This window comes from Nicrophorus vespilloides, unplaced genomic scaffold, assembly GCF_001412225.1.
Source record: "Nicrophorus vespilloides isolate i.1.1-1 unplaced genomic scaffold, Nicve_v1.0, whole genome shotgun sequence".
Lineage (NCBI taxonomy): Eukaryota > Metazoa > Arthropoda > Insecta > Coleoptera > Silphidae > Nicrophorus > Nicrophorus vespilloides.
Window position 1 is genome coordinate 62,462 of NW_017099536.1, and position 26,995 is coordinate 89,456.

Consider the following 26,995-nt stretch of genomic DNA (forward strand, 5'->3'; position numbering starts at 1 on the left):
ATATTCTAATAATAATTATGTTCAACTCTCAACTTATATTCTAATACGATAATTCCAACTCTCAAACTTATATTCTAATACGATAATTCCAACTCTTAAACTTATATTCTAATACGATAATTCATCAACTCTTAATATTATATTCTAATACGATAATTCTGTCAACTCTCTAAACTTATATTCTAATACGATAATTCCAACTCTTAAACTTATATTCTAATACAATAATTCCATTCAACTCTCAATTTATATTCTTTCCTGCCGTGCTTATCTTTACAAGCCTAGCGTTACTCTTTTTTCCGGCGCACGGTGTTGCCACATTTACATTGGCGCCCAAACAACATAGGTGTAATCAAAATGCTTATTAGACTGTTTGTGAAACTCTGAATCTTGTATAAAGTATACAATGAGAGAATAAAAGCTGGTAAACTAATAAATTGTTAGATAATTAAACTAAATTAGAATCGATCAGTTTGTGAAGAGAGGAGTCCTTGTATGCAAGAGATATGCACGTGCTGTAATCGAGTTTGGTTGTATGTGCGAGAAGTGGAGAGATATTTGGTGAATCCGTTGAATAGGGATGCCCGGAATATCTTCCACACGTAATTTCCGCTAATTTCCATTAATCTTTTTCAAGGCACTCGAGCCGAGCCGCGCTCCGGAATGCTCGAAGCCCGCGCGCGACCAACTTTTACCTTTCCAGTCCAAATTTATTTATCGCACACTCCCGCTCATATTATCCATTATCCTTCCCCGCATTTCACTTGCACACCTCATCTCCTCTTCCTCCTCCTCCCTCATCCATCCAAAGTATGGCTTTCCTCTCGTTTCTGTGTTTCACGCGAATTACAATCCTCCGCAGATTTATGGACGCCCTGCGACACTTTCAACGAAAAAATGCACCGAAATATTTCGCGGCGACCGCACGCAAATGATAAATCGCTCCTTAATTCCAACAACGCGGATGCTGTTACAAAATAAAATATTTAAAAATTTCTACCATACCAACACCCAAAACATCACCTGTTCACAATTCTATGATTATAAAACTTTCCATTTAATATTTTATTTGAACATCTCCAACTTATTATATCAATTGTATAAAAGTATCTTACTGGAAAAATGACTAAAAACATCAAAATGTAAGAATTTTTTTTTGAATTGCAAATGTTCAATGAAGAAAAATATGATAAAATATGGATTTTTCTTAGGAGATTAGAATAATCAAAAAAGGTAATGTATTGAAGGTTCTTGCAGAAATATAATAATAAAAAGTTACAAAACTATTAATATACCAAAGTGAATTTACATATAATAGTTTAATGATATACAAAATAAATAGTTTGTAAAATAATATTGACTTTTAGTACCTAAATAATGAATAAAACTGTTTGTACAGTAAGATTAAACTTAACGTTACATCACCGACTGTAACAATATCTAGATGGCTCTGAGCTATTTGTGTGTATATAAAAAAGGTAATTATGTAAAACTTAAAATAACGTTAGCGTTAGTTAAACTATGAAAGCGACAACATAAATTACAATAATATTGTTTATCTGGGATCATTTATCTGGGCGCGCGTCTTGGTTTTCACGTTTCCACAAAATCCGGGGCTAATCTCCGGATCTTAAGCACAAATCTCTGTAGTTTCCAGGTGGACGTCACACACAAACACAAACGCACACAGGTCGGAGATAGGCAGAACCGAACGAAAGACCGACCGATCGATATTCCGAGAGAGCCGCCCCGAGCCGGTATTAATTTCACGATTATGTAATGCCATTACCTTCCAGGTGCAATTAATCCGGGCCTCTCCACCTTTAACTCATCTGCCACTTGTTGTGATACACATCTCGCTCGACCATTCTCCTATTTCCTTTATTGCGTGCCCACTTCTGATTTATTCCAGCATGGAACGCATTACATTCTACTCGCGCTGCCGTCCACCGGCCATTCGATCCACCGTGTTCTTCGGGTAAACCGAATGTGTTTATTTACATAGATTAGAACCCGTATACCATCGATCCTCGACAATACAAAGATTGAAAGCAGTCGATTCTTTACTCTCTCAGCATTTTCAATTCAATTAGTATAACATACATTTATTTATATAAGATATTTTTAGAATGATACAATCATATAAAGTAATCTACAATAGAGATTATTTCACAATTAATAAATAATAAAAGAAGACTTTTCGCTTTTTGGCCCAAATTACAGACAATATTTTTTTTTAATAAATAAAATAAATAACATACAATTTATTACATTCGGAAAATAAATCTAGAAATTGCTTGACATTAAATAAAATTAAATTAGAAGTTGGTGAATTTATGATGATTTAAAGTTTTATTTTATTTTGAAGATATTAATGAATCTTTTGATTAAAAAGTTTTGATTTTGCGTTTCATAAATTTTTCAGAGAGCATAATATTGCTGAGCGCAGTTTCGCTCTTTGATTAACAACTGTGTTTAAGAATAATGCGTTTTGTTGGATTACAAGATGGAGAAGCGACAATAATTTACGAGTATAAAGGGTTCGCAGTGTGCGCAAGAGGTTCGCAAGTTCGCAATAAACGTGAATTATTGCGATATTTTCGGTTTCGCGAATTCGTTTCCTCCTCGCACCTCATGGATGCAAATACATGGAGGAGGCATTACAAGATGCAGCCGAAAAAGGCTGCTACGTGATGCAATTTAAAAAGAAGAAGAGAAATGCATTTTGTTTCATCCGCATTGTGTGTTGAATTGAAACCAGCGGGTTAATTAGTGCCTCTTAACACGATGTTACGGTTTATGATATGATTTTTGGGTTTCTGCAGTGGGTGTCCTCCACCTCCACCTCCTCATTCTTCTTCTTCTTCTTTATCATCTTCACTACTTTCTCTCTCTGTCTTTTGTACCTCTTGGTGCACGGTGGGCCGTGAGTTATGTGCCTCTTTTGTGCGATTTATTTAATTCGCAGAGGAACGATCGCGTTCCCCAAATTTTACACGAAATATTAATAATAAAGTGTGATTAATTTGACGTGGTCATAATTCTTGCGGCCACCGCGATCCGTCATAAATTTGCGCCGCGAAAGCTGCCAACTTTTTGTTACATTGTTACTTGCATTCGCTGCCAAACACATAGATACGACACGCTGCTGGAAACAAATTAAAGTAACGTTTCTTCATTTCCCAGAGTTTTTTTTATTGCCACCATCCGAGTTGGTGCAGCCATTTATTCAGCCTTGATTTTTGGAACAAATCGAAAAGGATGAAAGTTGAAAAGTTCAATCAGTGAAGTTGTCCAAAATATCTTCATATTTGAATGGCACAATTGTTATAATTCGGTTACAGAACTTCATGAAAACATAGTTTTGTTTGCTGTAGTTAGTGAAATCTAAATGATGAAACTGATGAAAGTTCAATCATTGAAGTTATCCAAAATATCTCCAAATTTGTATGTTACTATTTATTGTTACATAATGATTACTCAACTTAATGAAAACAATACTTTAATACAAATGTTTGTTTGCTTCAAATAGTGAAACCTATATATGATAATCATCTATGAAAGAAACTGATGAATGTTGATAAGTTCAATCATTGAAGTTATCCAAAACATCTTCAAATTTGAATGTTACCATTTATTGTTACAGAGTAGTTACAGAACTTTACAATGTAAAATAAAAAATACTTTTATTTACTGAAAGTAATGAAACATTTATATGATGATTATCTATGAAATTTAAGTATTATACAAAATTTAATACCATAACTTATTGTTTTAATTATTGAAATTATTGCATTACTGCAGCTACTATCAAATATTTGTTAGTAATTTGAAATATGTATCTATAGTAGTTACAGATCTTCATGAAATCAAAGCTTAAATATAAATACTTTTCTTAGCTAACTTTGTAGGATACTTTTGGTTCTGAATCTATGGAAGTGCATGTCTTCAGTTGTTCTTTGTAAGCATTGCAAGAGTTGATGGTAGCATTACAATCAACGGTATATAAGCAAAGCATCGATGCCTCCTTCCAATTCCGTTGAGTTCGTTGTTATTTTTCCGATTCGCCGATGAGAGAATCGCGGATCTTGAGTGCACGGTCTCTCGCATTTGCATTTTCCGTTTGTCGTCGTTTCTCTCCAACCAATCTACCAATGTGCGCTCGTACGTTTATATGCATGTGTTTGTAAGGTATATGTACGTGTATGTGTATAGTTAAGAGGCCGCCGTTGGAAGAAGGAACGGACGAAAAAAATAAAAATATCGCGCGCAGAACCAACTTATAGGTCGTGTCGATTTACAGATTGACATCTAAATAGAGATGTCCATAGTTGGGATTCATTGCGCCATGAAACGAAAATAATGTGTACGTACCAGCTTAAACGAACGTTCCATTCCATTCGCGAAACGTTGCACAAATCGATATTGCCAGGACGATCGTAAAGCGAAATTTTAATTAACCACAATCCGCATTCAAATACTGTCCAGAAGAAATGACCCTTCCACTGCTGCTTCTCCATCCTTCATGATCACAACACTACCAAATATCCAATAAACACAATTCACAAACTTCAGTTTTATGACATTTTCTTCAATGTCAAACTTATTGACAAATATCATTGTCCCAAAACAAACAAAGCTATCTCAATTCTTTGAAAATGCATTGAAAAATAAATTTTTGTTTATAATATATTTTATCAGGTAAAATTTACTAAATTATTTATAATTTCATACAAAGTAATTATTGTTTATGTTGTTTTTAGTTCTTATTTCAGATTAGTTAATGAGGATAATTTAATACCAATGTTAACAATGAATTGTTTTGTCTGGAGTACATAATATCCAATTCTAAATTCCAAAATTCAAAAAAAGAGGTAAAATATTAAATATTTAATTTATATTTTTTCATAATAATTCTTAAACAAGGTAAATTTCCTCTTAAAATATAATTATAAACTTTTAGAAAACAATTAATTAATATACTAACGACTAAAGGTATCCCCCGACTTACGAACTCCCTGACTTACGTACAAAATTCTAAAAGCTCTAACTTGTTACAAATTGTCCAAACAAAAATTGATAATTTCTTTAATAAAATATAATATTTTTGGAAGATGTACTATCTGTTTTGTTGCATTTGTTTCTTTTGTCGTTTTTTATTAAATATAATATTTTTGGAAGATGTACTATCTGTTTTGTTGCATTTGTTTCTTTTGTCGTTTTTTATTAAATAATTGTGATGTCTACATTGAAAAGTATTTGTAAGTAAGTTATTTGATTGTGATGTCTACATTGAAAAGTATTTGTAAGTAAGTATTTTGTCTATTTTAATCTATTTTTTCAAATTTATGCACTCAGTAATACGGAATTTAACATATAAACCATGATGATAAGTATATTTTTCAATTTTTCAATTTTTTTTTTAATTAATTTTGTTTTGAATATTGTTAATAAATTAAAATTGTTTGTTTGTTATGTTAATTGGGGTTAAATTAGTATAATTAATATTAAGTTTCTTGGAATGACTTAATCTGTTTAACAAATATCATTTAAGTTGCAATATCATCGTCGCATAAATGAATCAATAACAATTATTATTATCAGCTGAGACAAATTCGTCCTAGATACTCAAAGGAATCATATAAATTAGAATACTATTAACCTATTGGGAAATTGAAACTCTCCCATTATGAAAATGCGCAGCAGAAGAATTTCCTCGTCATTTTGTTTGTTTTTTCATGTACGCAACAAAATTGATAAAACAAGTACAATTTCGAGTATGCTGTTCGACTGCAATAAAGTTGAGTCTGTTAATTAACGTTTTGATGATTCCTGTTAATATTTCCGAGAATGGGTTTTAATTAATACGCAGATAATTGCAATTGGATGGGAAAATGCACGTTGCAGTTGTTGTGCTCGCTGATGATGATGGCATCACGGAAATCGCGATTTAATTTACGAAAGGTGCGTTTAGGTTAATCAGTAGTATCGGAGGATGAGTGTGCTGTGCAGTGTTGTGTGTATGCGGTATGTGCATGGGTGTACGTATGGACATGGGACATGGACGTGGACATGGTATGGGCACCGAGAGGCATCTCTCTTAATCCAACAGAACAAGTGCACGTCGACGACTTCTGGTCTGGTGGCAACAACATCCACTCTAGGTAAACCTTTGCTTTTCCCACGGCCATCGAACGAGAGTCCGATCGAAACAATACGCGCTCGCAACTCACTATTGATCAACGCTGTCCATTAGTCTGCGATTCCAAACATGTTTCCACTCTTCACTCCTTCAGCACCCGAAAGCGAGGCACGTAACCGTCCAATATAAAAACAATACCGGGAAAAATAAAGGCGATGCTACAACAAATGTATTTACAATGTGAACAAGATCTCGACGAACGATGTCGGCTTCGCGAAATTTCTCCAATCTAATTGGACAAAAATCATCCATACAATTGGAAACATAAATATCATAAGAAAAAGTAATAACAAGAATCAACTCATTAACCATAATTTGTTATTTAACTAATTCTTGTTAATTTTTATGTTTTAGATTCTTGGTCTTTTTGTATGTTACAAATATTGTTTTCTTGACTAATTTTTGATTTTTGTATTTTTGGGCATCTAAAATTTGTTAAATATTATGGTTTCTTGTCAATTTTTGAAAGAAATAAAGAAAAGAAAGAATGAAAAAATTAAAATCAAGAAAAATATAATATTATACTTATAATTTCTCATCTAACTATGATTTATAGTTATCATCTTAATATTTCCAATTGGATATTCGTTGAAAATTTGTTCAATCTATTTATTTGATTATTTTTTATTTTATTTTCATCGTTGTTTCCTACAAAATCAGTATTTGAATTCTTTAATCATATAAAATAGCTATGTATACAATTTTACGTAGAAATTATCAATAAATAGTGTTAATAATAATAGTTTGTATTATGGTTGTTGTAATAAATGTTATTATAAAAATTACTTCAAATAGAACACTTGTATAAGATCTTATTAAACTATTTGCTTCAATTTGAATGAAGAATTAGTAAAATATAAATATTACAATGATGCTTAAATTTATTTTGCATTTTTAATATTTGTTTCAGGAATATGAAGAAAGACAAAGATATTAATTTGTTTTGAAACCGCTGATCTCTTAATATTTTCAACAGAAAAACAAAACGCAAGCAACCGACGGAGGCACGCGGCGAGCATCTTGATGATGATGATGATGATCACGATGATGATGATGATGCAGTCGCTCACATGTCCGAGCGCAAACCTTATTGTAAATCATACGGCGATGCGGTTTATTGACATTCCTCCGCTGATAAATTTCGAATTGCGTAACACCGGGTCGGTCTCCTTCTCCTTGCAAATTAAAGATTATTAAATTAAAGATCAATCGAATCGAAAGAACAAATTAAACTTACAAAATCATTATCTGGTTCTTCAAACCTGAAATTGTATTTATGTTCAAATTCCTCTTGCTTCCTAATTTGTTCATCATCTTCTGATAGATCCTTATCAGAGTCATGCACAACTTCATCATAAGTAGGAATGTAACTGTCATCATCATTATCCATGAATCTTTTATTTAAAATATAATCCTTCAGGAATTTCTCTCCTTCATTGAGCTCAGGATTATTCCAATAGTCTTTCAGTGGTTTCAAATCCTTGGCCGCATCATTATTATCACTAATTTTTGATTGACCCTGCAACCATTTCTTATAATCAACCTCATCTTTCTCTTCCTCCTCCTTAGATTTTGTCCTTGTTTGAAACATTCCACCCCATTCACCATCATCTTCATCATCAACACTGTTTAATGCCTTTTTTAAATTCCTCTTCAAGTTTTCCTGTTGTTGCACAAATGTCGGAGATCTAAATAATAAAAGCACATTTAAATAATATATTTCTTAAATTAAAACCAGTTTATATAATTACTGTGCTCTTGGATTTTCCTGTTGCTCTTCGTCATCACTTACGACTCCTCCATTCTCAAGCAACATTTTTCGTTCATAATCTTTGATGTAAATTGGTTTATCTTTAGTTTTCATTTTTGTTGGAGCTTTGATGACTTCATCTCCGAAGAAACGCACATTTTGATCATAGATTTTTGGATCTTTGTTCTTCAAGCTGGACAAAGTTTTGAAGAAATTCAAATCCATTTTCTCATCCATTTTAAGCACTTCATCATCATCATCTGAGCAACTGCTGGGTTCATCATCACTGTCATCATCAAAACCAAATTTGGTTTTCACTGTAAAAGATAAACGTAAATACGGAATTCTATTTGTTGATATGTTGGGTTCGTTATTACTTACTTCGCATCAATTCCTCTTTCTTCCTCCATGTATTGTATGATTTGGCGTAATCATTATTACTTCTAAAAGTAACCTTTTTCTCTTCATCGTCGGAATTATCAAATAAAGGTTTTGGCATTTTCGCACATAGATTGTAGGTTAACTAAAAGCATGTAAGTCAAAAAAATTACTGGTGATTCCTAACATTCCTGCTTAACTTTATAAAGACAATTGCCAACAGATAAAAAATAAATGGTCGTGAACAAATACAAATCTTTTAATTATTTTATCAGATTTAAAACATAAATTAAACTATTTGTATTTAAATGCTATAATAGTTTTAATAAATTTTCACTTAAGTTCAATATAAATTAAGTTATTGGTGAACTATAAAACAGTTGGTATACCCGATTTGTTGACAATATTATTAGACAGTCATCCATTAAAAACATAACCTTTTTACAAGAAGCCGATTACAAAGCAGAAAAAAACAAATTTCAATCGAAATGGAGTGCCTAATTGGAATTAAATTCAGAGATTTCGTGATGATCGCTGCCGATATGACGAATGCACACAGCATTATGGTCATGAAATCAGGTACGTTCGAAATGCAGAGTTTTGTAGTCGGTATTAACATTTGTATGTACGATTGTTATTGCAGATGAGAATAAACTGCATCAACTGAGCGATAAATTAATTATGGCTGTATCTGGTGAGTCTGGAGACACCACACAGTTCGCTGAATACATTGCAAAGAACATCCAGTTATACAAGATGAGAAATGGTTACGAGTTGAGCCCCAAAGAGGCTGCAACTTTTACCAGACGCAATCTGGCTGACGCTTTAAGATCTAGAGTAACATAAATTGTTTCTTCAGATACACTGTTCCATGTTATTAACAACATTCACTTGCAGAATGCTTACCATGTAAACCTATTGTTGGCTGGTTTCGATGAATTCAGTGGACCGGAGCTGTATTTCATGGACTATCTGGCATCTCTGACATATGTAAACTATGCTGCCCACGGATACGGTGGATACTTTTCGTTGGCGATCATGGATCGTCACTTTGTGGAAACAATGAACGTGGACGAGGCTTACGAGCTCATGGAAAGATGCGTGAAGGAGGTGCAGCATCGTCTTATTGTTAACCTTCCGAATTTCAAAGTTAAAATTATCAGCAAGAATGGCATCAAGGACATGCCCGACATCACTGCTGAAACTGTCAAGAAACTTGTAAATTAAGCGATATTTCATAAACTTTTTCTTTTTCCAATATTTAATAAAATTATTTTATAAGAGTTTTTTTTTTTTCCAATTAATGCAGTAAATTTGTTATATACTAATATGAAGATATTCAGAAATTCAAATTAAATCTACTGATCCTATATAACATTGTTTTGTTTAAAAGATTTTAAAGCATACTTTGTTTTTTTTTTCTACAGTTATCACTTTTCAATCATCTGGTTTTCTTGTAGACCAGCAGTCTTTATTGACTGAGTTTTTGTAAAGTAAACATCAAAATTCTTATGCAATCATATATTCCCAGATATAACATCAGCTTAATTGCACTTAAGGTAATATAATTTGAACTTGTTTATTATGTAATGCGTTATAATAAATCTATTAAAAATGAACAAATATAAAACGAGTCGAATGATAATTTATAATTTGAATGCAAGTCATTTGGAAGGCGATTTCTAAAATAAAATCAACATAATGGAAATTGACCTATATAAATACACATTAATAAGAATATAGACATTTAAAAAAATATATTTTTTCACTGGAGGGGGGGGGACTTCATTATGTAACTGGAATGCAAAACAAACATATCAAATATATCTTCTCTTGTTTCATACTGTTTAAAAAAAAAAATGACAAATAACAATATAAGTCACGTTGTGCGTACAATCATCAAATATTAAATTAAATAAACAAATATCTCAAAAATAAAAAACAAAATAATACATATAGAATTTCCTGGTTAATTTATTTCACTTTCTTGACTTCGCTCTTGTTTTTCTCGGCTTCCTCCTTCAATTGCTCTTCAGGAGTATCTTCGTATCTGTTGGAGGAGAACGGCATTAAAATTTATAAGTAAAAAAACATAAATATAAATATTCTATTGGATTACTTACTTGAACATAGTCTTCAAATCGCCTTTAATCAAAGCGAGCAACAGGGGCGTTCCTAAACACGCAGGTACCAAATATAAAAGGGCGGGTTGAGCGTGTTTGAAAATGTGCATAACCAGAATGGTCGTCATTAAACCTAAGAAATAAGCGAAGCACGTCGCATAGAAGTAGGTATTCGTCTTCCTCTTAAGACTTTGATCGAATCGAAGCAACAGGGCGATGAAGATGCCGGGGATGACGATATCACCCAGACCAAGCATAGCAAAATTGTTGGCAGCTAATCCGTTGGTGAGAAGATCTTGCGGGAAAATTACTACAATCAATATAAGATTAGTTGTTTTCTCCATATTAGATTAGATGCCTCATCAACATACGTTTGATCGGAGCTTCGAAGCTTTTGGCAACGGTTACCATAACATCTGTACCGAACACCCAGAAGATATCGTACAAGAATAAACCGCATAACAGAATGCAACCGGTGACAACGTTGTTCAAGTGCAGCAATTCAACAGCATTTACAGCGAAAGCGAATCCAAACAGGTTGTTGGCAATCCAATGCTTTTGCCACAGATACCAAGCACCGAACACCGAGCAGCATGCCAAGGAGACGACATCATAAGACGTGAAATTGTAGTTTATAATGTCTTTTGCTTTGCTGCCTGTGCCTTGACAGAACAACAGATTGTACTGTTCGAAGGGAATCGCGCTTGGCATCAGCTTACTACACAAAGGACTGAAAAATTTAAAATGTATCATTATCAAATGGAATTCTTATAAGAATTCAATTTACCTTAATAAATGAGTGAGGGCCAAGATGCCCAAAAAGAAAAAGTAACCGGTCAGCAGTAAGTTTATGTACTCTTTGGAGAACAGCTTGAACACGATGTAAAGAGAGAACAGAGCGCAGGAGGCCATTATGGGGAACATCATTGCATCTTTCGTAGTCATCTTCTCAGCTTTCTAAAATAACATCAAGCATATGTGAATTAATAACCTAAGCTAAGGAACAGAACAGACATGAGGTGATTATTTTTTTTTTTTTTATAATTACAAATTTATTTTTTTTTGCGAAACTTACATTTTCCTTATGGAAATTTACGGATCGGAAGGAACCGATGTAAATTGGCAATATAGCCATGATCACGAGACTCCCGTAAGCCACGACCATACCTTCAGGAGTGCCCGGCGTCTTCGTCGTTGCATTAGCTGCATTTTCTGTTAAATTTTCTTGAGCCTGTGCCACGAATAACTTCATAAAGTCTGCCATGTTTTGAAAAATCTGACACGCGTCTGAAGCTGCATATAAATCTTTTTCTTTTATATGCGAACTACAATGTCTACCAACATATAAATGTTAAATATTAGTAATCATATCAACGTTATCACTGAATAATATTCTTAGATTAAAATATAATAAAATAATTTTGTTGAATAAGAATCGTTCATTGATATTGCGTCTGTGTAATTAATTATTAGCTGTACAAAGGGAAGCTATAGGTGCATTTTAAATGCATCACTGTCAATGCATTGTGGGATATTGCATCACATTGGAATTGATTGGAATCATACACCTTTTCTTCGACAAAAATATAGTACGTGTACTTTCGAAGCAATTTGATTGGTACTTTGATGATTTACTTTCTAACATTTAGATATGCAAAAATTATGAAATTTTCTAGTAATTTTACTAGCAAACTGGGTTAATTTACTTCTTTTATTGTTGTATTATGCAATTTAATACAGTATTTATGATACAATTTAAATTGAACCAAAAAATCTTATTGGTACCAGAGAGTACCAACTTGCACCAATTTGTCAGTTGTTTTTTTAATAATTCTAAGAAACTTTTCCAACATTGGTGTATAATAAAATTATTAGTAATAAATAGTGAGATGTGTAATGTATAAAGTTTTCAATGTTTTTGAAAGATTACGTAAAATGGGATTTAGGGAAATAAAAAAAAGTTGTATTATGCAATTTAATACTGTATTTATGATACAATTTAAATTGAACCAAAAAATCTTATTGGTACCAGAGAGTACCAACTTGCACCAATTTGTCAGTTTTCTTTTTAATAATTCTAAGAAACTTTTCCAACATTGATGTATAATAAAATTATTAGTAATAAATAGTGAGATGTGTAATGTATAAAGTTTTCAATGTTTTTGAAATATTACGTAAAATGGGATTTAGGGAAATAAAAAAAAGTTGTATTATGCAATTTAATACAGTATTTATGATACAATTTAAATTGAACGAAAAAAATCTTATTGGTACCAGAGAGTACCAACTTGCACCAATTTGTCAGTTGTTTTTTTAATAATTCTAAGAAATTTTTCCAACATTGGTGTATAATAAAATTATTAGTAATAAATAGTGAGATGTGTAATGTATAAAGTTTTCAATGTTTTTGGAAGATTACGTAAAATGGGATTTAGGGAAATAAAAAAAAGTTGGTACTATTTTTTTTTTCTTTCAGTTGGACAAATAAGATGTTTACTTGTTGATTTTGAAATAAGTTATGTGTGCGGTTTTCGTCTTGTGCGATTATTTTTTATTGTAAACAGTTGTAGGTTACGCGCGATTTCAATTTGAATGTTATTAATCGGTCGACTTCGGGATTACCCTTCGCGCAATGTTGACAAGAGGAAAGAGGTTGCAGCAGCAACAGCAAGAGCAGCACCGGACCTGCCCTAGCCCAATAATTTGCAACATTGCCATTAAACAACCGGAATTGAAGAAAAATCAATCGAAGAGACAGAAGAAGGGTCCGACGACATCATTTCCAAAGGGGTCCAAAACAGCCGGCAAAGTGGGGAAGGTAGCGTCAAAAATCGTGAGGCTGGTGGTAGGAGAGGATGAAGAAGATACAAAGTCAAAGGTAAAAGCCCCTAATCAAACTGCTTCTTCTGATGGACCAGGTATTGCAAATATGTTACAAATATTGTTGCAACATAATAATAACACAATTCACAATAATCTAGAGTACGTTGATATAAATGACATCATGACTGAGGATGAAGATTTTGATGGGAGACCAAACATGCACTGCACTAACTACACTAGCTTTGACATGGACTACCATTATCCCTCTATTATGGAATACTATTATCCATCTAAGAAGGATTACCATTATCCCTCTAACATTGGCTATCATTATCCCTCTGATGGCTCTTACCTCTCAAGTTACCTCATTTCTCGCACCAATTCTGAGGAAGTTTACAACCCAGTATCATATTCTTTTCTTAAACCACGGCCATTATATAGCAGATACAGAAGAGAATTTGGAAGACTTTCGAATTATTTTGATGACTATTATAGAGCTCAAGTAGAGGCATTCTATAGAAATGCAAATATTTCAAGACAAAAAATGGGTACATTTAAAATGCAGAGAAAACCTCAACCAAAGAAAATTAAAACTAAACAGAAGATCATCCAAACTTCAAGCACTCCAAAAAAGATAACTGATATTGCAAAATTGTTAAAAGATGCATCTGCAAAAAAAATAGTAAAAATCAATACAACCCAAATTGTTGACAGTACTGGTAATTTACAAGCTGAGGATTCAATTAACAATGAAGATAATTCTGAGGTAAACAACAATGAATCAAATCAGGTTGGAAGTGGTCCAATTACAGTGGAGGCTGATGATGATGTAGTTGATATTACCAATAATGATCAAGTCGTGGAGATTATCAATGAGCCAGAAGTCATTACTGAAGTTTTGGAGGAGGACAAGTTAGCACACATAGAGATTTTTGAGACTGCACCATTAGAAGAATATGGCGTTCTCACTTATTATATTTCGAGCGATGATTCAGACGATGATATGTCGACGAAATCTTGCAAAATTGTTGGGACTTATGAGAGAAACGTTGCTGTAATTAAAAATACTGAGAAAGAGGCAGAGGAAAGGTCAATAATAATGAAAGAAATATCTGAAGTCAAGGGAAAATCAAATGAAATTAATGACGAAGAAAAGAACAAGAGTGATAACGTTTCAACGGAAAATTCGAGTCAGCAAACAAACAATAAAAATGATATGCATGTAAGCGTGAAACCAAAAGAGATAACAAAACCAAAGATTACAATTATTGAATTAAGTCCAAGTACTGTTGAGAGACTGAGTATGGGTGAGTTAAATAAACAAAGCGACGTTTTGTATATATCGAGTGACGAGGAGAGTAATGAGGACGTGAAACTTGACGAGGCTAAACAAGAACAGACATGTCCTATAAATGCGCTCGGCGTGCAAACGCCACCAACAATGGAAGGATTAAAACCATTGTTTAATAACGCCGAAGTTTTTCAGGCAGACACCAAAGGCTTCCAGGCAAAATTTAAATTACCCGAACCGGCATCAACTGTACAGAATCTACAAGACGACCTATCGTTAATATCAGACGAGGAGGACAGTGTTATATTAATTGAGCCACCGATTGCAGATATGGCAAGCCAGGCATCGACGAGCAATGCGACTAGAGGTAGTTCGAATGACCTTTCATTCCCTTATAGTAGACACGTAGGATGTTTTATAAAAAAACAATAATTAAATTCAAACTTCTTCTTGGTTTAGAAAATGCTAATAACTCGAAAGCGGTAAACAAAAGGAAGAAGACAGACGACGATGCAGGCACCAAGCAGAGAAAAATTAACGAGTACGAGACTTCGTTGACCGATTCGAAGATCATTGCAGACAAGTTTGACATTGATAGGAGGACAGCAGAAAATATTGTTAAGTTTTTCGAACAAGATTATACAATTCCCTTTATAGCAAGGTACAGGAAGTCTGACATAGGCCACCTGGAGGCGAATGTCTTGAGGGAGGTGAAGGATACGTACGATGAAGTCTTGGAATTGCGTAAGAGGAAGACGACGGTTTTAAAGAATCTAGTTAAAAGGAACGATGAAGATTTGAAGAAAGCAATCATGGATTGCACGAACATCGATGAGCTCAATTCATTGGTTATTATTATTAACTGATTATAATAGTTACAATTAAATATTAGAATATTTCCTTTTAGTATTTACCTTTTGCTTCATCGCGCGTGAATAAACTGAGCCAAGCTTTAGAGAACGGATTGGAAACTGTGGCTATGAACATTCTTGAAAATAAAAAGGAGGAGAATCTGATGAGTTGCGTGAGACCGAATGTAGAGTCCATCTCCGATATTATTAAAGTTGAACAGGCCGTCGTTTTGATATTGGCCAATCACATATGTTCAAGACCGGAGATACTCAAGTTCATCGATTCAGAGTAATGTCGATCACGTAATGAAACTTATAAATCTCTCTTATTGACGCATCTCATTTGCAGGAAGAGATTGGACAAGTTCATAGTTCAAAGCAAGAGGTCTAAATCGCCACGCACCAAGGTTTATCCGAACCTTCAGCACATGAAAGAGGAAAGAAAATACGAGTCGTATTATAATTTCACCATGAAAGCTTCGAAAATTTTACCGCATCAAGTAAATCTATTGCTTGCTTATTTTTAATCCTTACTTATTATACGTTTCTTAATTTGCAGATACTAGCTTTGAACCGTGGTAAGGATAATAAGATGCTTTCAGTTCTGTACACGCACGCCGACAGCTTTTTGGATAAATTCATTGGAGTTTGCACTAAAAAATGGTATATTGATTGGTTCACCAAACGCGGGAAGCTGTTGAGACAAGCGATTCAATATGCCTACGACAAAATTGGTACATTTTTATTTAATTCATTTCAAAATATCAAAATTCAAAGCGACTTTTATGAAATTTCATCATTCTCTCATTGTTCATAAACGTCTTGTTATATAACATACAGGAATACAACGTTCAGCAATTGGGAAGCAGCGTTGGTACATGTTTATGGAAATGTTTTTATTCCCGCTTTGTTCTTTATTATTTCGACCTGTCACGTAGTTTTATTATTTCTTATGCAATAGGTATGTCCAATTGGTCAATATCTTTTTACTCACAAAAATTTCATGGTAGTCTTATTATTATTATTATTAATCGGGAGTTGAATTCAATTCCAATATGCAAATTAAGAACTGTGTACATATTGGCTGGATTATTTAAACGCGTTATTTATAAAATTATGCAGTAGTTTAACTTCTTAGGCGTTAATTCAATTTACGAAGAAAAAAAAATGAGCTTTAAAGTTTTGTAATTAAATAACCCTGCCTATGTATTTTTAGAATAGTTCATAATTTTGATTTGATCAAGTTCATTTCCAAACGACTTTTAACGATGTCTTTATTTTCTAGAATGTTTCATTTAAAGTGTGTGCATAGATTCCCTGCAAAAAAAAAATAAAACTACGTGAGAAGTTTATTTGTTAATGGTAGAAACTCGCTCTTTTAAGTGTGATATAACGGTACAAGTCATCCTTGGATCGTCGTGTCTGCTGTAATTGATGTATTTGAACAAGCTCGTTGCATTTGGACGTGTTTTCCTCGATGGTTATCTGTACTGTTTGTATTTATTACGACAATAACGTATTGTGTTTTAGTATGTCCCATAATACAAAAATATGTAAAGGCTACTCTCAAAATGAAAGCGGAGAAATGTTCCATAAACGTTTTTTCGAACAATTTGCGGCAGATCTTGTTGAAAGCGCCGATCAAGGGAAGACCGGTCCTTGGAATTGATCCGGGTTTCAAGAACGGCTGCAAAATGGCGTTGATCTCGCAGAGTGGTAGCATTGTGGAGACGGCTATTATTTATCCGCACGTGATTGCGAGCAGAAGAAACATGGATGATCTAACTTTGCAATCGATGTTACTTAAGTATAGGTGAGCAATTTGGTTATGATTTCGTGATGATTACGATCTGTACAAATGTACGTATGATTCTTGGAATAGTTGCACTTTGGTTGCACTGGGGAACGGAAAAGGATGCAAGGAGACGGAGATGTGGTTGGCCCACTTAATCCAAGCGAACTTCTTCGCACCTTTGGAGGTCAAGTACGCGATCGTAAATGAGAGTGGTTCATCCATTTACTCTTGCAGTCGAGAGGCTGCTGAGGAATTTAAAAAAATGGATCCATGCTTGATTAGTGCAGGTATACTCTTATTTCTTGATGTAGATACATTTTGAATATTGTCTACTAAAAATGTATTGCAATTGTGTTTTCTTCAGTGCATTTGGCGCGCCGTTTTCAAGATCCTTTATTGGAGTTGGTTAAGGTGGATCCGAAACATCTGGGCGTAGGGATGTACCAGCACGATTTGCCCGAATCAAAATTGCAAAAGGCTCTGGACACGGTCATTTCTGAATGCGTGAGCAACGTCGGAGTCGATTTGAACACCGCTTCTCTCTATTTGCTAAAGTATATTAACATCCTTGATTCACTTAAGAAATTGCTTCATAGACATTCCTTTTTCAGGCACGTCTCTGGATTGACAAGCGCTCGGGCTGCTAGTATCATAGCCTACAGAGAAGCAAACGGATTGTTCAAATCCCGCGAGCATTTAAAAAAGGTACGTGGAATTGGCGAAAAAACTTTCGTACAATGCGCTGGATTTCTGAAGATTATGGAGAGCGATATCAAAAACAAGCTTGATTCGACCATCATCCATCCGGAATCGTATGATGTTACGAGGAACATATTACAAGAGCTGAATCTGACGATCAGTGATATCGGACAGAAAACGTTCATTGCCAAAGCCAAATCGTCGACGTACAGATTGTGCGAGCGTTACCACGAATTTGGTGTATCTAAAGAAAGCATGAAGCTGATACTCGAAGCACTTTCAGAGCCTCTGGATTACGATTTCAGAGGGGAGTTCGAGATAAAACCGTTGATGCACAAAATAGTTACCAGCATGAAGCAGCTAAAAGTTGGTCATATATTGGAAGGACGTGCAACGAATCTGACAACCTTCGGGTGTTTCGTGCACGTGGGATGCGAGAAGGATGGTCTGATCCCATCCAAGGAATTGGAAAACGTCGTCCTCGGGATCGGGGATAAGATACAAGTTGAGGTTTTGTCCTTCGACGCATTCGCATTGAGATTAAGTCTTAGATATTTAAAGCATGTCTGAAATATCGATCTAAACCAAAGGAACAAACTGATAATTGTACACAAGTATTTTATTTTATTTAATGTACTTCGAACTATTTTTTTATCTATTTATGAAAAAGATCCATTAATTAGATAAGATTAGTCGTTGTTGAAAGTAAGGTTTTGTTAGCTTCGAAATTTATTATTTCGCAGAATTAGTAATCCAATGGAAATAAGTGAATGTTAGTTGCGTGTGTTCGATTACAAAATCGTCGTTATATATTCAATCATCTCAATGTCTTTTAGAAAAAAGAAAAAAATAGTAATATTATTCGGTGTCAAAGTAAATGTCGTTCGTGTATCTTTCCCTCAGTGTCGCAAAACAAAAAAGAAATTGGATTAACCAACTCAAAGCTTAAACTGACAAAAAAAAAAGATAACTTAACTTTCAAAAATGACTTCGTATCTATTTAATGTCTATGTTTTAAAATGTAATAAATGTTTATCCCCTATAAATATTAATGATTATTTATTTTGCTTATCAAAATTATTAAGGATTATTAAGTAAATAACAAGAAACAAGTTTAAATGAACATAAATTAATTTGAAGAGCATTAGATTAAGTCCGCAAATGTTTCATTCTTTATACTTCTGGTGGCCATCAGCAAAGCGCCTTCTTTGGTTGCGTTGCCTCCTATAAATCCGTTGCCATGGCAGAAAATGCAACCAGGAATATTGCTAACTTCCGAAAGTTGTTTATCTCTGAGACCCATCCAATCTTTATGTAGGAAAACACTAAAATATACAAGCATAATGGAAATGTTCGCTTTATGAATAGTCCGGCGATCATTTACCGGCAGATAAAACTATCTGGTTGTACCGGAATCCCTTGTACTCTCCAAGATCCGTTGCTGTCTGGGTAAATTACAAACTTGATCTGATTGCTCATGCCCAACTCTTCCTCTAATTGTAGTAAATGCTCTTTCCATGGACACGGATCCGACAGTTGTATGACTGCACCCGATTCGTGCGTAATCAATCTCGTCTTAATGGCATTCTTAACGATGAAACGAGCAGGCCACCAAACCGTAACCAACTGAAAATATAATTAATTCTTCATTCTTGTTTTCACAGTTTTCTTTTACCGTACCTCAACTAGCTTATCTGTGAATTCTGCCCCAGCCAATTCCATTGCTTTATAGAATAGATTGTCAGAATCATTTTTAACAGTGGAATTCCAAGAAGGGTTCAATTTTGAAACTCTTGCACCCAAGTGAGTGTTAATTCTATATTTGGGTTCACCCCCGTACATTGGAACACCATTGTCAAGAGCATCAAGTTCTTCAATTAAACCATCATAGAGAGCAATGAAGATAACATCTATAACGTCTGTAGATAGAGCGTGATCTTTCTTCTCCATAATTGTACTTATAACATCCTTGCCATAATGTGCATAGACTAAACCAGCACTGCTCAACCTAATACAAAACAAAAACAGCAAATTTAAGAACTGTAAAACTGAAATGTGTGTACTATTCTTTCGGTTTTCCAATACGAAACGCATTACCGACGAAAACCGAGGTATCACTGTATATACTGAAGAATTACAATCTAGTTCAGGAGATATGTAACATTTTTCTATGGTGGTGGATACTTACTTGATGTGCTTGTTTTTTGCAACATCTGGAAGCACTGTTGACAATGTTTGATTGAAACTTCTTTGGTGATGATCATATCTTTTCTTCTCATGATCGTAAACTGCACCAACATCCACAACGATGTCACAAGCATCTAAAATCTTTAAAAAGTTTATTAATTAATACAAGCATGTAGAATGAAATTAACCTAAAAAATGTTCAAAATAAAACTTACCGCTTGATCTCTGGTTCTCTTAATTTCAGCATCGGCATATTCAGGTAACTGTTTCAGCATGAAGCATGCCAATGCTTCATCGCAATGAAATACACCATTGTGTGTGCCTATAGCCTTCATAATCCTTGGAGTCTTTGGAGCACTGCTCATAGTTTTAAAACTACAATGAAAATGTTAGAACCAGACTGCAGTTCAGGGTTTAATTTATCAAACTGACCCCTTCCACACGTTCAGACCAACTTTTACTGTTTTCTCAAGTAAATTGCCGTTCAAAGCCATGCAACCTAATTTTGTATTTCAAAAGCGTGGCTCGCGGATGCAGTTAGAAATTGCTAATACAATGAACATATGATTCCTTGTAAAATGGATTGCCTATAGGAATGTGGGGAATCGAGAGGTGCTGCCATCGAGTAATAAAAATTCGAAAATAATATCAATTGATTTAATAAATACAAAGTTAGTTAGTTTTAAAAAATAAATCATCTCTAAAGTTATTCCATCCAATAAAACCGAAATTCGCATGTTAGTGGCCCACAATGTTTAGCAACTATTCACATAAATTTACAACATAAATATAAAATATCCATATTTTTTTTTTCTTCGCTTCTTTCCTTTTTGCTACACATTATTTACAAATAAATAAAATATCTATCTACATTTAAGTAATATCCAAGTTTTAAAAGACTTCCTTGCGAAAACTGAATCCGTACTGATCGCATTTCACCCTCAGGATTCGCGCAAGTTGTGGAGGACCGCAGTAGAACACGGTGACTTTGCCTTTCTTCTGATCCAAGATTTGTTTGAACACTTTATCCCAATTTGGTCGACCTGCGTTGGTGCGAGTCTTCAATCCAGTGATCAAATCGCGTTTTTCCTAAATATCGAACAATTAATCAATTAATATGTCGGACAATCGATTAGTGCTAATTAACCTTTTCATGGAGCAAATCAAGTGCAAGTTGGAGACCCACAGCTTTCATATCGGTTTTCTGCAATGCACTTGTGATATACATGTGCATCTCCAAGAATCTCTCCATAGCTCCTCCAAGCTCGGCCTGTTCAATCTCTAATTGCGAAAGCAAATTTACGAACCATTCGAAGGATCGCTGATCTCTGTTAATCCAGAAGAAATCGACCTAGAATATTATATTTATATTATCACTTATTCCTTGAAGTTGTGATATGTTTTTTTTTACTTTGCGCAAATTCATTACTGTCGGAGGTATTTCGCTAGCCCACGAAAATTTGCACCTAGGGCAGCTATGCCTGGCTTTCCAATATCGGTGCATGATGGATTGGAGGATAGAAGCGAATGGTGTAACTCCTATTCCAGTACCAATGAGGATAGCGTGTTGTGCTCTGAAGATGTGACTTGATGGAGCTCCATATGGACCGTCCAAGGAGATCTAAAAACGCATTACATTTTTATACAACAGATCTTAGAAATTTATGAGAGATTTCGGAAATAGTTTGCGAGCGAGAGAGATAACACAAAAGCACACTCAAAAGATACATAGACACAAAGCTACCTCCGTTCTGTTGCCCAGTGGCATTAATATCAGACGACGCACTTTATTCACGCAATCTTTAATCCCGTAGATCGTTCGATTCGTGTAACGCTTTTTAATCTATATAAAACGACACAAAATTTCAATATAAACAAATATATATCAATGAAATCACGTGAAATTGAAATTGTTTTCAAGTTACCTCTAGTGGTTTTCCTACAGGATAATTCATCGGTTTGGCTGAAACCTTTCCAGGAGGTGAAAGCTCCTGAATCTGAGCACCGACCAATCCCTCTTCCGCCGTTCTCTCAGGAGTAGAACTGAAGCTCAAACTACTGATTTGTCTTCCTGCAATAAAAATCGGTATTAAGGAAAAATAATTATGTAAAAAATGTTAACATAAACTTGCCTACAGATCCTAAGGAGCTGCTGGAATCCCTTTGTTCGCAATTCTCTAAACTTGGCGTTTTGAACGCAATGATTGTCGGCTTGTTCCTCATGTATCTGAAACTCTGAGCAAGAGATTTATTCTGTGGACTGAGATAAGCCAATCCCAAAGACTGTAACCGAGCTCTGCGTATTTGACATTCGTCAAAGCTTTTCTCTGATTCTGATCTCATGTATTCCCTTAATCTAAAAAAAATAAAATATTTAAATAAGTTAAAGCAAAAATTGTAAAAACATTAAATACACTAATAATCTTTCGCGTTTCTTGGCTTTGGTCTGCATATCCGGCATGGACAACGACTTCTCCAATGGGGCTTTGTTCGTGAACAGCAGTTTATGTAATTTCTTTTCAGGAGTCAACTTTCGTTTCGGATCTGGCGTGGTGCTGCTGCAAGGAGCGCTAACTAGATCACTTTCCGACGGACTCTTCGTTGTTTCATCTTTGTGGAATGATTCGTTGGTAAATCCGACCAGTTGTATACCGTTTTTGGTTGGATCTCGATTCGAGAAAGTCCGTTTTATTGTTGCCTGGATCTTTTTCATGGGTCCATTGTTATTTTCGATGCTGCCATTCGATAATCGCTTCTTTTCCGAACCCAGGGCTGGTATATCGCCGTTATGTAATTTTTCCTGCTCCTTTTCGAAGTATTCGTACAGCCTATTGGTCCATTGTCCGACGCCTCTGATGTGCAACCACATATAATCTAAAAAATTAGATGTGTTAATTTGTTATAAACAATTTACTAATCTAAGCAGTAACCTTCTTGTTCAGGGGCACTGCTAATCGTGAAAGGATGCCATTCGTATTTAGCTATGGCTGGGATGTTGATGAAGACGTAATCGCCGGGATGGAAATCGAAATGCAGAGGCCTCTTTATTACCAAGTGAGTTACTTTAGAAGGAAGCAATAGTCCAGAACTTATGTACGTCTTTCCCCTTTCGCTCTGCATCCAGATCAATCTTAGTACACGCTCCACTAGATACAAAATACCGGGTATAATGAACCACTTCCAGAAGTTTGGACCGTGAAATATCAGAAGAATCCAGAAAGGGATGTATAGTAAATGGGTCCAATAGAAAATCTGAAATTCACAATCAATTACTTATATATTCCATATTTATTATAAGTTAATAGTTTACCTCGAAGAATCCACTTTTTCTCACGAAAGCTTGACAGCAGAGGAACAAAACTAGAAGAATAACAAATAGCGCAACTCCAGTTGGATTGGCTACTCCTTCAATTAATCCGAAGAGCTTCGGNNNNTTAAAACTTGCACTTACTAAAATTATAGACGTGCATGATGGTATGGAGAACGCTATAGAAAAAAATTAACATTCCCGTTAACTTGTGGAAATAGATATGCTGGTCCAGAGGTAGAAAAGCGCTGAAGCCTCTAGTCCTTAGAAACGTAATGCATTGTCGTAACATCAGAACAAGAACGAACATGCAGTTGAAGTTCAAGCATTGACCTAAAACGAAATAATCATGTTTTATATAAAGTCTTAAATATAATTGTAGAATGCTCAATGATTGATTATAAAAGTAGTGCCATTAAATGATACCTGAAATAAATGAGTAAGCTATTAATTGATGATGATGTTGCAACGGCGTTGTTTTTTTTATGTTGGTTATTATGTAAAATTTATTTATTTTTTCGAATGAGTGTTTGTTTGTTGTTGGTTGTTGTTATCTTATACTGACCGCAAGCCCTGGCAATAATCGTACAAATATTTGAATCCCTGTATTGATAGGCCCTTGTAATGAAAAGGGCGACATTCACGAAAACGAAAGCCGCTAGAAAGATGAGGTAAACGTAATTGTTTTTCACGTAGGGCAACGTGAATTGGTATGGCCTGTATTTCATGACTTTGCCTAAAAACGAGGCTGGCGGTGCTTTGGGTTTAGGTGGAACCAACCATCTGTCAATACTACAAAAACAAAAGAAAAGTTGCAAACAAAAGAACAGAGTAACGCTAATAAACTACGGCACTGCCTAGGATTAGGTAACTATTTTAACTACTTTACAATTAGAGTGAAATATTGAGAGCAAAAGAAAAGAAAAAAATCAACCTGATCGACAGATTCTCGAGAAGTCCTCCGTGCTTTTCCAATTGATATTTCAAGGCTTCGTAGGTGATTGCACCACGATTATTGGTATCGGCATCTTCGAACATGGCCACCGTTAAATCATCGATTTGTTCCTCGCTGAATCTCATCCCGTTCTCTTCCATGCAAGCCCTCATCACATGCTGAAGTTCCTTGTGCTGAATCAATCCATCACCTAATAAACAACAACAATCCATCGACAAATTAATTCAATTAGTAAACAATACATTTTGTGAACGATTTAAATACCATCAAGATCGTAAACTTTAAATAGGAATCGTATTTTATCCTCGGGCGATTGTCCGGCAAATTGGTGCATCGCATCCAAAAACTCCTGCAGCGAAATGGAGCCGGAGTTATCCTTGTCGAAGATTTGGAAAACTCTTTCGGTGAAGAACGGCTGAAAATTTCAATTGATAACAATGTATATCTCGTAAGTGGGTATATAATTTTTTTTTTTTCAATTACATTCTTCGATATAACGATTTTCTTGAAATCCTCCCTGCGGATTTCCTTCTCATTTCCCACGGTCTGTCTGAACAATTGCTCGAGCCACTCGAGGCTGCCTTTATCGAAGCCCGTTCGAGGTCTGAAATTGTAAAAAAAAAAAATAATTACAAAACTCATTTCAATAATTAGTAGAAATATTATTTTACCTAGTATTCGTTATGCTGGCCAGGAAATCCATGACTTGCTCAGCACTGACGGAGCCCAAATTCTCTTGGTCTATCAATCTGAATAGCTTGTCTACGATCTAAAATCATTAATATTAGTATTTTCAAGCCAAATTTCTCTTCAGTTACTCATTTACTCCTTTAGCGTAAAATATTTGATAGAACTGTTCTATTCCGATAGCTTCATCTCCGCACAGACAATAGGCGACACTCTCGATTTGCTCGGCAAAATCGATTTGCTTCTCATCACTGTAAATTATGAAAATAATATGTATAATAAAAACACAATAATAAACATTTACCTCGTACAGTCAATGTACACTATATTTAACAACAAAAAAGGAGTAGAAATCGATTTAAAAAAAAAAACGAAATTTATCATCTAAACTTTCTCACTGTCAACATACACACTGAAATTACATTTGAAAATACAAATCTAAAGTTGATTTTTGTGCATTTTCTCTTTCATTTCACAATTGCTTATAGCATTTAATACTTCATTCACATTAAAAAAAATGTCATTTAAACAAGGTTTAAACTTTGTTTGTTAACATTTTTTCAGCAGCGACTTATTAATACTAATTCTTCCATTGAAAAAAAAACAATATCTTCTGCATTCAACAAATTGCTAATATCATCTTCATAGACATATATTAAAAAATAAAAACTTTTGATTAAGTCATCTGGAAAACTTTATTTCTAATTTATTGTATTTTTTTTTCTAGAACAATTTCTGGCGCAATTGCCAATATAAGGCTTATAGCATTTAATACTTCATTCACATCAAAAAAACACATTTAAACAAGCTTTAAACTTTGTTTGTTAACATTTTTTCAGCAACGATTTATTAATACTAATTCTTCCATTGAAAAAAAAACAATATCTTCTGCATTCAACAAATTGCTAATATCATCTTCATAGACATATATTAAAAAAAAAAAAAAACTTTTGATAAAATCATCTGGAAAACTTTATTTCTAATTTATTGGATTTTTTTTTCTAGAACAATTTCTGGCGTAATTGCCAATATAAGGCTTATAGCATTTAATACTTCATTCACATTAAAAAAATGTCATTTAAACAAGGTTTAAACTTTGTTTGTTAACATTTTTTCAGCAGCGACTTATTAATACTAATTCTTCCATTGAAAAAAAAACAATATCTTCTGCATTCAACAAATTGCTAATATCATCTTCATAGACATATATTAAAAAAACAAAAAAACTTTTGATTAAGTCATCTGGAAAACTTTAATTCTAATTTATTGGATTTTTTTTTCTAGAACAATTTCTATTTTGCGTATTTCTTAGTGACTTCTTTCTAATAACTATTAATGTTTTCAATAGCGTTTTTAATAGTCTGTGAAGTTTTTCCTAAACGTAATCGACTTCAATTAAATCTTTGTTATATCATAAGAAATCATCAGTCCTAAATGAAATCTTCTAGATTTATTTATTATGTAATTGTTGAATATAAACATATACAAGTTGATGAGCAACTTGTATATGTACTTGTAGAATACGCTATTTTCGTCGTGAAATTAACACAATTCCTGAATTCACCGACAAGTTCTTAAGAATTAATTTGTACGAATTGATTTGGTAAATATTGTGAATGAACTTACTGTAATCGCTGCTTCAAAAATTCTATCCAGTTCTCTTGGATAAGCTTTTGGTCTCTGTCTTGATCGAATAACTTGAATAGTTGTTCCAATAGATCCTGCAACAAAATAATATTATTACATTTAGAAAAATATGAAACAAACAATTTATGTATTAGTTGTTAGTCAATATGCAAAAAGAACTGAAAATGTAACTAAACTGTCTTTAAATTGTCTTTATAGTAATAGTTATAGTATAAAACATATTCTAAAACAGTGATTCCCAAAGTGGTCTATATCGACCCCCAGGGGTCTATGACAACCTGCCAGGGGTCTACGTCAGCG

The 26,995-nt window shown here is 34.1% G+C and overlaps 6 protein-coding genes across 7 annotated transcripts in view; 2 read left to right on the top strand and 4 right to left on the bottom strand.

Moving 5' to 3' along the window:
- Window positions 1–8,518, bottom strand: part of LOC108564691 (protein KRI1 homolog) — a 9,169-nt gene extending 651 nt beyond the window's left edge. Inside the window, exons 1-3 of the mRNA XM_017923785.1 lie at window positions 8,334–8,518; window positions 7,954–8,269; window positions 7,440–7,890 (exon numbers count right to left, since the gene is read on the bottom strand). Coding sequence (XP_017779274.1) covers window positions 7,440–7,890; window positions 7,954–8,269; window positions 8,334–8,451 — 885 coding nt within the window. The 5' untranslated portion in view covers window positions 8,452–8,518. The remainder of the gene's footprint in view (window positions 1–7,439; window positions 7,891–7,953; window positions 8,270–8,333) is intronic.
- A 215-nt stretch (window positions 8,519–8,733) lies between these two features.
- LOC108564693 (proteasome subunit beta type-2-like) lies at window positions 8,734–9,614 on the top strand. Its single transcript, XM_017923787.1, has 3 exons — window positions 8,734–8,909; window positions 8,974–9,167; window positions 9,228–9,614. Exons 1-3 carry the CDS (start codon window positions 8,819–8,821, stop codon window positions 9,555–9,557), a joined length of 615 nt encoding a protein of 204 aa, XP_017779276.1. The 5' UTR covers window positions 8,734–8,818; the 3' UTR covers window positions 9,558–9,614.
- A 666-nt stretch (window positions 9,615–10,280) lies between these two features.
- LOC108564692 (minor histocompatibility antigen H13) lies at window positions 10,281–11,756 on the bottom strand. The gene is made up of 5 exons (XM_017923786.1): window positions 11,529–11,756; window positions 11,241–11,410; window positions 10,825–11,183; window positions 10,454–10,763; window positions 10,281–10,380 (listed from the first exon to the last, which is right to left on the bottom strand). The coding sequence occupies exons 1-5, from the start codon at window positions 11,715–11,717 to the stop codon at window positions 10,305–10,307; spliced, it is 1,104 nt and encodes a 367-aa protein (XP_017779275.1). The 5' UTR covers window positions 11,718–11,756; the 3' UTR covers window positions 10,281–10,304.
- A 1,191-nt stretch (window positions 11,757–12,947) lies between these two features.
- LOC108564694 (S1 RNA-binding domain-containing protein 1) lies at window positions 12,948–18,958 on the top strand. Of its 2 annotated transcripts, none has more exons than XM_017923788.1 (10): window positions 12,948–13,371; window positions 13,435–14,934; window positions 15,027–15,415; window positions 15,475–15,707; window positions 15,768–15,918; window positions 15,978–16,152; window positions 16,949–17,231; window positions 17,301–17,500; window positions 17,578–17,767; window positions 17,825–18,958. In XM_017923788.1, the coding sequence occupies exons 1-10, from the start codon at window positions 13,086–13,088 to the stop codon at window positions 18,480–18,482; spliced, it is 4,065 nt and encodes a 1,354-aa protein (XP_017779277.1). In that variant the 5' UTR covers window positions 12,948–13,085; the 3' UTR covers window positions 18,483–18,958. The 2 variants fall into 2 exon arrangements, with proteins under 2 accessions (XP_017779277.1, XP_017779278.1); XM_017923789.1 differs by having other exon boundaries at window positions 12,950–13,331; window positions 14,763–14,934.
- Window positions 18,959–18,984: 26 nt separating this feature from the next.
- Window positions 18,985–20,641, bottom strand: LOC108564695 (UPF0160 protein). Its single transcript, XM_017923790.1, has 6 exons — window positions 20,532–20,641; window positions 20,315–20,474; window positions 20,101–20,240; window positions 19,593–19,920; window positions 19,297–19,538; window positions 18,985–19,237 (listed from the first exon to the last, which is right to left on the bottom strand). Exons 1-6 carry the CDS (start codon window positions 20,591–20,593, stop codon window positions 19,057–19,059), a joined length of 1,113 nt encoding a protein of 370 aa, XP_017779279.1. The 5' UTR covers window positions 20,594–20,641; the 3' UTR covers window positions 18,985–19,056.
- A 135-nt stretch (window positions 20,642–20,776) lies between these two features.
- Window positions 20,777–26,769, bottom strand: LOC108564697 (NADPH oxidase 5; the record flags this gene model as incomplete). The annotated part of the gene is given in 17 exon segments (XM_017923796.1): window positions 20,777–21,188; window positions 21,247–21,450; window positions 21,511–21,720; window positions 21,844–21,942; window positions 22,025–22,170; window positions 22,232–22,455; window positions 22,514–22,973; window positions 23,030–23,351; window positions 23,410–23,529; window positions 23,551–23,739; window positions 23,972–24,198; window positions 24,341–24,551; window positions 24,626–24,776; window positions 24,845–24,965; window positions 25,033–25,130; window positions 25,188–25,299; window positions 26,675–26,769. Coding segments are annotated over 17 exon segments (3,187 nt in total), but the record flags the coding sequence as incomplete, so codon positions are not given.
- Window positions 26,770–26,995: the final 226 nt, after the last annotated feature.